General features: G+C 56.1%; 1 protein-coding gene across 1 annotated transcript; it reads left to right on the forward strand.

Moving 5' to 3' along the window:
• Positions 1 to 637: 637 nt before the first annotated feature.
• On the forward strand, positions 638 to 9,295 carry LOC309823678 (UPF0688 protein C1orf174 homolog). The gene is made up of 4 exons (XM_082656175.1): positions 638 to 748; positions 6,913 to 7,023; positions 7,783 to 8,271; positions 8,724 to 9,295. Exons 1-4 carry the CDS (start codon positions 734 to 736, stop codon positions 8,835 to 8,837), a joined length of 729 nt encoding a protein of 242 aa, XP_082512301.1. The 5' UTR covers positions 638 to 733; the 3' UTR covers positions 8,838 to 9,295.
• The last annotated feature ends 264 nt before the right edge of the window (positions 9,296 to 9,559 follow it).

Here is a 9,559-nt window from a genome sequence, read left to right on the forward strand (position 1 = left end):
CGCCGTCCCTTCCCACGCGGGCCGGGTTCGCCGTGCAGCCCCGGGCCCGGCCCACCCAGCACTGCATCGGTGGGCAGTGCGGCCAGGGCGGGGAACGGCCTCGCGCGACCACCTCCAGGGACTCCAGCATCGCTCCCGGGGCCCAGAAACCAAGGCCGGGGCCCGGGAAAATCGCCTGCCGGACCGGGGTGGAAGACACCGCCGCGCAGGCCCTCCCAGCCAGCCTCCACGCGCGAGACGGAGACTCCAAAGGAGGCCCCTCACGAACATGGCCGCCGCCCCGCTTAAACGTGGCGGCCCCAGAGCCGTCAAGGGAGGGGCCCCTCATAAACATGGCCGCCGCCCCGCTTAAACATGGCGGCCGCAGAGCCTTCACGGGAGGAGCCCCTCTAAACTATGGCCACCGACCCTCTTAAACATGGCGGCCGCAGAGACACCAAGGGAGGCGACCCTCATAAGTATGGCCTCCGCCCCGCTCAAAAATGGCGGCCGGAGAGCCCGCAAGGGAGATTATCCTCACAACACTGCCGTGAGACCCGCCAGCTACGTAAAACGCCGACTTTGTTGGGTCACATGCCTGGAGACGCCTGGCTGTGATTGGCCAGCATTCTGGTGACGTCAGACGCCGCGGCGCGAGCCGAGGGCGGCCGGGTCGTTTCTCTGCTGGAGAGTGTTAGGCCCGGTGCTGGGGCTTGGCGGCGGGGCTGAGGGCGGCAACGCGCCGCTCACACTCATGAGGAGCCGGAAGGTGAGGGGCCGGAGGCCGGGCGGGAGCTGCGCCGGGCGCAGTGGGGGTGCCGCCGCCAACTTTCTGGGAGCTGAAGGGGAGCCACGGTACGCCTCGGGCGGAGGTGGGGGATCTCTGCCTGGCTCTCGACCCCCGGGAGGGAGCTCCCAGGTCACGCCTTTGGAAGCGGACCCCCCCTTTTCCGACCTCGTCTGCGGGAAGGGGGTCTCCCAGGCCACGCCCTTGGAAGGGCACCCCCCCCATACCACGCCCCCGGGCTAGGGACGCTCCAAGGCCACGCCCCTGGGAAGGGGGCTCCCAGATCAGGTCCTGGGGTGGGGGCGCTCTCTCTCCGGAGCTGGTCCGGACCCCTGGTGCCCTGACGCTGCCCAGCCCGGGGTTCGCGTGCCTCTGCTGCCGGCACCCGAGCCCGGGGTCAGCCAGCCCAAGTGCGGGCACATGACGACGGGTACACCCCGGAGGGTGGAGAGGATGGAGGGGCGCCAGTTCCTGGCACTGGTAGCCGGCGAGGGCCCGGGACAGGATGCGCCCCTGCCTGGGGAGGAGGCCCTCCGGGGGGTGGGAGCGGCGCCTGGGGTACCTTTGACCCGAAAGTGTGTCTCCTGAAAACCCACGTGGTTGCGCTTTCCCAGCCAGATGTCTCTGCCTTTTGAGGGATTGTTTAGCGCGTCAGTGACTTAGTTGGGTTCGCGTGTCATTTTACTTTTTGTTTTTCTCACACTTCTGTTTGGTTCTAATGTAGGATTTTAATTTATTGATTTTTTTTAAACCTTTAGTTTTTTTCCCCCAGGGGTTGCTCTAGGTCTTACCGTGTACATTGTAATTTAGCAGAATTCGTTTCAGATTGAACTAGCTTAGTTCCAGAGAGATACACAAATGTTACGTCTATGTAGCTCTGTTCCCTTAACGCACTCTGTTCCCTTAACGCACTTTTCTGGTGGTGGTAAATGTTTAATGTTACAAACCCGATAGTACACTGTCATGATTACTTTACCAGCCGTGGTCATTTCCTTAGCCCAGTACAGCCTTGATGCCACGCATCTCCTTTGTGCTGTTATGGGCATTCCTGCCTACACTTGCATACGTGTTACTGTATGCAACTGTCTTTTAAATCACCTTAGGGAAGGAAATAATATGCACGTAAACTGTCTCCGTGAGGACGTAATTACCTTTACTGGTGCCCTTTTTTCTGTGGATTTGTTTTTTTTTGGTGTTTTTTTTTTTTTTTTGCGATACGCGGGCCTCTCACTGTTGTGGCCTCTCCCGTTGCGGAGCACAGGCTCCGGACGCGCAGGCTCAGCGGCCATGGCTCATGGGCCCAGCTGCTCCGCGGCATGTGGGATCTTCCCGGACCGGGGCACGAACCCGCGTCCCCTGCATCGGCAGGTGGACCCTCAACCACTGCGCCACCAGGGAAGCCCTTTCTGTGGATCTGAATTATCGTCTGGGGTCACCTGCTTCCAACCCAAAGAACTTCCTCTAGTATTTCTTGTAAGAGGAGTCTGCAGCAACAAGTGCTCTCAGTTTTTGTTTATCTGGAAGTGTCTATTTTGCCTTCACTTTTGAAGGATGGTTTTGCTGGATATAGTATTCTTGGTTGACAGTTTTTTGTCTGAGAACTTTGAGTCTGTTTGAATGTACCCACTGTGGTCTGGCGCCCAGTGTTTCTGCTAAATCAACAGTTTATTTGTTGGGCTCCCTCGTCCTAAGGAGTCATTTTCTCTTGCTGCTTCCGAGACTTTCCCCTTGTCTTTGACTTTCAGCACTTAAACAGTGTTGCATCTGCTTATAGATCTCTTTGCAGTTATCCTACTTGAAGTTCAGTTCTTTGAGACTGCTGGGTTTGGGGAATTTCCTGGCGGTCCAGTGGTTAGGGTTCCATGCTTCCACTATAGGGGGCGTGGGTTCAATCCCTGGTTGGGGAACTAATCCCACATGCTGCACAGCGCAGCCAAAAAGAAAAAAAAAGAAAGAGAAACAGAGATTGCTGGTTTGTACATTGTTGTTTTTCAATAAATTTGGGAAGTTTTCAGCCATTATTTCTTCAAATATTTTTTCTGCCCCTCTCTCCTTCCTTTCTTGCTGGTACTCCCATTACACGTATGTTGCTGCACCTAATAGTCTCCACCATGTCTCTGGGGCGCTCTTCATTCTTCTCCGTTCTTATTTCTCTCTGTTCTTCAGCTTGTGTAATCTAGCAATCTATCTTCAAGCTCACTTATTCTTTCTTCTGCCAGTTCATATCTACTCTTGAGCACACCCCCACCCCTGCCAGTGAATCTTTTACCTCAGCTATTGTAATTTTCAACTCCTGAATTCCCATTTGGTTCTTTTTTATAATTTCTATCTCATTATTGATAACCTCTATTTCGTGTGAGTCATCAAATCTTTCTTTGATCGTGGTCTCTCTTAGTTCTTGAACACATTCGTAATGGCTATTTTGAAGTCCTTTTCTGATAAACCCAACATCTGATCTCTCTCACAGGGAGTCTCTGTTGCTTTTATTCTAGTGCATGGGTCTGCTTTCCTGTTTCCTTGCATGTTTCATGATTTTTTGAAAACTGGACATGTTAGATAACATATTGTAGCAGCTCTGGGTACTGGTCTCCTACCCCCACCCTGAGGCTTTTTACTGTTAATGTCCTTTTTATTTGTTTGGTGATGGGGATTCTGGTAGAGTCTGTTTCCCTTCCCACAGCTGAAGCTGTGATGATGCTCCTCAGGGGCAGTGTTGGGTGTGCCCACAGTCACCTGGGTCTCACTAGTTTCAGGGGCGCTGTCTTCCTCTTTCTCTGACCACACCCAGCTCTTTCTTTTTTTTTTGGCTGTGTTGGGTCTTTGTTGCTGTGCGCAGGCTTTCTCTAGTTGCGACGAGCGGGTGCTACTCTTCTTTGCGGTGCGCGGGCTTCTCATTGCGGTGGCTTCTCTTGTTGCGGAGCACAGGCTCTAGGTACATGGGCTTCAGTAGTTGTGGCTCGCAGGCTCAGTAGTTGTGACTTGCGGGCTCTAGAGCGCAGGCTCAGTACCTGTGGCACACGGCCTTAGTTGCTCCGCGGCACGTGGGATATTCCCGGACTCAAACCCACGTCCCCTGCATTGGCAGGTGGATTCTTAACCACTGCGCCACCAGGGAAGTCCCCACACCCAGCTTTTAAGCTCCGCTAGTTGCCAGCTGATCGCCCAGTCGTTTTCAGCGATGACCTGGAGTATAAATTTTCTACAAAGGAATCCAATCACTTTCTGGCTTCTTTGAAGGAATAGTTTCTAAGATCAGTGTTTGATGTTTGTTCTGACCCCAGGAAGGATCCTCCTGCTGTGTTTTTCCCTGGCTGTCTCCTGAAGACTATACGCCTACACTTTATCTTGACTTTTCTCCCATTTGCCTTTCATCACAGCTTCCACTGTTCTTGAGGACCCCTTAGGCATTACCTTCTCCACACTCTGTTGTAAATGAAGTTGGAAGAGATTAAGAGCCCTTTGTTTTGATGCCTGCCTCTTCTCCAGGCAGAATCTGAGCCAGGGCTCCGCAGCTGGGGACAGTGACAGGCTTCTCTGTGTGACACCCCTGCTCTCAGAGCTAAGTGCTCTGGGGAGGGAAGGGGGGCAGCAGCCTGAGATCCCCTGGACTTGCCTCTCCTGGCCTTGGAACCACTGCCTCGCTAGGAGGGGCGAGGGCGATGGGGCCCCAGTCTCCTTAGTGCCCTGCCCAGGCAGGAACCTCTGTTCCATGAGTGGGGCCTCGGCAGAGGGGAGCCCCTCCTCTCAAGCGTGTGCTGGAGACTTGGCCTCGCAGCAGGTGGGGTGAGGGCAGAATGAGAAGTGCTGCCATCCTGCCCCCCTGGGAAGAAAGCCCTCTGCCTGGTGGGGGAGGGGGGTGTCCTGTGTGCTGACCTTGGCCGCTTGGAGTTGGGACACCAGAATAACTTTCTTCATTTTGCTCTTTGCTTATAGGACCATTTGCAAAGGCTTTAAATGGTTGTTTTTAATACTCTTCACCAGTTGCACTGGGGGAGGGTTCGTGGAGCACCTCTTGCTGTTTTGTTGATCTCTTCCAGCCCTTTTAGTCTTTAACTAGTCTGCTTGGAAGGAGGAAGTCCTCAGTGATGGGGGCTTTTTCATTTAGGGGTTGTTTACGTGGAAGCAACCAGTTTGCCTACCTGAAGAGCAACGGTTCTCCAAGTTAGAAAACAATGTAATTGATTCTTGACATTTTGGAGCAAGGGCCTTAGAGGTAGTTTTACCCACGATTAAACTGAAGCCAGATGCCACTGGAGTTGACTCTCGCAAATCTGGTGCGCATGGCAGATGGCCTGCTCAGGTGCCTGTGACCACAGCTCCTGGGTCTCAGCCAGACCCTCACCGACTTCACCTCTGCAGAGGGGCCCAGAAGGCTGAGGGGTGACAGGCCCCCCGGGGAGCTGTGGTGCAAAGCATCTAGAAGTGCCCTGCTGCCAGCAGAGGGCCTGCACGGCACGCAGCCCCAGAGCCAGACGGCAGGTTCTCTGCTCGGTCCCTCTGCAAGCAGCCAAGGCTTTCCTGCGGGTGGCTCTGGTGACAGAGCAGGGGGAGGGGCTCTGAAGCCAGACATCACTGTGTGTGACCTTGGCAGGGTCCTCTCCCGAGTCCCCATCTGCAGTGGGGTGCTGCTCGGCACGAGCACAGCGCCTGTGTGTTGACACTCAGGGATGGTGGCCGCTGTCACGAGCGCCGGTCCCCCCCAAGGGAGCCTGGCACGAGCCGGCATCGAAATGTTTGGAGTCGGACTATAACGGGAAGGAGAGGATAGTCAGCGACTTTCTGGGGCTAAGAATGTCTGTTCCCGACTACGGCAGCGCTAGAGCTCCAGGGAGACTGGGTGGTGCGGTACCGTCCCCACAGGAGATGTTCTGTAACCTCTTAGGCTTAGTTCCCTGGGTATGAGCGGCCACACTGCTGCCTGGGCTCTCTGAGCAAAGCCCAGCCCCGGGGCGTCCACATCAGCGCGTCCTGCCTTGTTCTCGCTGTGGAAGCTGCCTTCCCCTTCCCTTTAAGTGCCCTCCGCAAGCGGTCACGTGCCTCGGAGCCTCGGTGGCCTGCCCTCCTCCAGGGGCCTCTGGATGAGATGCTGCTGTGAAGATTTCTAAACTAGCTTGTGTGCTTTCTGATCTCTTTTCTCCACTTCTGGGCATGCTGCCCCCCATCCCGCCCCGTCCTCAGCCCCCAGGTCTCGGCCGCTGGGACAGCGCTGTCAAGCTTGCCCTCCGCTACGCCCTCCTCACTATCCCCCACCTCTCTTACTTTCAAGTTCTCACTTGCGCTTTTATGTGTTATTTTCTAAGTGTCTGTGGTCCCCATTCTGGAACAGAGAGAGCAGTCAGTGGAGAGGCAGGTGAAATGCAAATGAAGCCCCAGTTTCGCGAATTGTCGCGTCAGTGCTGAGCTTAGTTTTGACAGATGCACCAGGTTGTTGGCTGCCGGGAAGATGAGGGAGGCACGGGCAGGAACTCCCTTCCCATCTCTGCTGCTTTTCTGAAAACCTAAAATTATTCCTAAATAAAATGATTGTCAGTTTCATTGTTTTAATTCCTTTCTTGTCACTAGAAGACTTTCCTTTGCATTCCAAGTGAGATGGCGGCGGGCGGTTTGTGTGTTGCGGCCTGTGGACGGCAGCTACAGCTCCTTTAAGCTGATGGGATTAGGCCTGGCTCCCCTGTGATTTCAAAGAGAGGGTTTGCGGGGGGGGGGGGGGCTTTTGCTTTTTCACCTTTTATCAAGAACCTTCTGAGCAAGGATACAGGCTGCTTATTCTAAACACCTGAAGTCAACTGAACATCTATTCACTCACAAATGGAGGTTCTAAAAACGTGGGAGGTGGGGACAGAGTATGCGAGCTTCCCGGATCATGGAAATGGGGCTCAGCACCTTCCACCCAGCTTTGTGCAGATGCGCCATTCAGGCCACGTTATCAGGGGAGCCCCTGGCGGTGCAGTGGTTGGGACTCGGCGCTGTCACTGTGCGGGCCTGGGTTCAACCCCTGGTTGGGGAACTAAGATCCCACAAGCCACACGGCACAGCCGAAAAACAAAAAAAAGAGGCCACGGTGTCTGTCCTTCCATGGTCGATAAAAACATGGGGGTGGGAGGGGCCACCTTCGGGGTCTCTGACCAGCCTCTGGTCTGGCCCAGCTGGCAGGTGGAGTGCGGTCCTCGGCGCGCCTCCGAGCCCGGAGCTGCTTGGCCACATCGGCCTCGGCCCAGGAAGCCCACGTCGCCACGTCTGCCCGGACGGCATGTCAGGTGAGCCTCAGCCCCTCGGAGACAGGACCGGACTGAGTGTCCACCTCTCCACGAAACATGTCACGTTAGAAAGCCTCGAGTGTGGCGAACAGACCAGAGGCGAGGTCAGGGCGCTGTCGCCATCAGAGGAGGCCCCGCCCTCGGTGCACGTGCTCCCCACCCACCGAGAGCTGTGGGCTCAGCGGCCTCTGCTGGGCAGCCTGAGCGATGCTGGCACAGGCCATGCTGCTCACCCCAAAGGGCAGGTGGGGAGGCAGGGGACTCTGTGTCCAGCCAGGGGCACACAGCCATGGTGGCCCGGTGGTCCCGGTTTCCAGAGCGGCTCCCTTGAGCCGCAGCCCGGCGGTCTGGCTAGACCTGGCTTCACAGCAGCAACTGGCCTGGTTTCCCTCCTGGGGCGCCGCTTGTTAGAGCTGCGCTAAGTCAAGTTCACGGTCCTGTTGAGCGCCCGCTCCTGCCATGGAACAGAGAGTCCTGCCTCATCAGAGCTCACAGCCCAGCAGAAACGAATGGAAGCTGGGTCTGGGGTCATCATTTTACATGTCAGGGCGCCCCTCGGGGGACAGCGTCAGTCTGGACTCCGCCCCTTTGGCGGCAGACAATGAAAGGACCCTGTCCTGTAAGTTGTGGCTCCAGCGGTGATGTCGCTTGCTGTGAGCAGGACTGCCCGCCCCTGGCGTTGAGGCTTGTTAACTGTTTGCCATCTGCTTCGTAACCTTCAGCGTGTCTGGTCTTCCCTTGCCTTTTCTCTCCTGACAGCCTTCCTCATCACAAAAAGCCACCGACAGGCGCACGTCCAAGAAGTTCAAGTACGACAAAGGTCATCTTGTGAAGTCAGAATTCCAGAAACCCATCCCCCAGAGCGACAGCACTGCTGCGCCCACAGCGACCCCCGAGACCCCAGGTCAACGCGAGCCTCTGGCATTGGCCGAGGACAGGGCCAGGCTTCCGGGAAAGGAAGCCAGTGGCTCCGCTCCTCAGGGGACCGCAGGACTCCCCCAGGGGCACTGTGGAGCCATGAGTGACGCCTGCCCGGTAGAGACTGAGGACAGGCCACCCCCGCCGAGATGCGGGGCCCCTGCGGGAGGAGAGTCCGACAGTGGCTGCCCCGAGAGGGACGGGGCGGCGGCGGACCTGGAGCAGAGCCACACGCCTCCACTGCAGATGGACAACAGCGTCCTTCTCGACGACGACAGCAACCAGCCGATGCCAGTGAGCCGCTTCTTCGGAAACGTCGAGCTCATGCAGGTAAGGCCTGTGGCCTCTCCCCTGGGCAGGCAGCCCCCAGCAGACCGCACGCCTGGTCACGGCCCCAGTTCACACGTCGAGTGCCACCCGGTGCAGACCAAACACAGTAAGAGCTCTAACCCGGGAGGAGAGAGCAGAACGGCTGCTGGTGTGGGGCATCCCCCGCAGGGAGCTAAGAAGCGTTGCCATAGCGAGCGCGGGTGTGGGCGGGCTGGCCGACGTGAGTCTGGACCCTGCTGCGGGGTGTGAAGTCATGGCCGTGGTTTGCGGCCCTCTGGGCAGTTCCCCCGCATTTGCCGGGCTTGCTTTTGCTTTTAACCCAGAGTCTTTCCTCTCTCCCTCCATCACGCTGGTGGGGAGCACGCTCCCATGATGGCGGGGGACCAGAGCCCGGAGACGGGTGCTCGTGCTGGGCAACCCGTGCCTGAAGCAGGTGTTCTCTTCCCTCCAAGGACCTCCCGCCAGCATCGTCATCCTGCCCTTCGATGAGCAGACGCGAATTCAGGAAAATGCATTTCAGAGCCAAAGACGACGATGACGACGATGCCGACGGTGCAGAAACATAGAGGGTGAGACGCACACACTGATGCTCTGCACGTTCAGTACCGTTGACTGCTTCCCAGTTCAGCACGTTAGAGATTTATACCAAACCTATCTCCAAGAGTCCATGCTTCTAATCAGAATTCAGAACTGACCCACAAAGGTCAGCAGCACAGAACGCCACGTACCCGCGGGGAGACTGGCACACGTGGACTAAAAGACCTCTGCGTGCACAGCTGTTTCTGCAGTGATGCGTTTTCTCCCATCTGTACCCACGGGGTGGCTCCAGCTAACTTCTCTCATAAACGAGAGATCTCTGTAAAGGAGACTCTTAAGCTTAGCTTTGATAACGTGCAAGTTTACTTTCCATAATCAGAATTTGATCATTCTTGTGACTGATTCAATCCCAGTTCTTAAAGAACTCTCCTTTATTTCTGTATATGAAGCTCATGTGTACCTTGGACATTCAGCAAAATCCATATGGAAAAGAAATAAAATATATTTTGAAAATATTTTTAAAGAAGGCTTACGTCCCTAGAGCTGTATTCCTTTCTAAAACGCTGGACAGCCAAGTGGAGAAAATAGATCCTGTCCTGTCTTAACACGTGCGAGGCTGGCTCAGCTTTGCACCCGTTAACCAGCGCCAAGAGCTGAGAGCGCAGGGCTGTGAGCTGGAGGGGCACGGCTCCTCCTCTCGAGGCTGTGGGGTTTCTGAGATGGTAGGTGTTCGGCATATTCCCGCCCTGTG

This window comes from Grampus griseus (assembly GCF_964374135.1).
Source record: "Grampus griseus genome assembly, chromosome: 1".
Classification (NCBI taxonomy): Eukaryota; Metazoa; Chordata; class Mammalia; order Artiodactyla; family Delphinidae; genus Grampus; species Grampus griseus.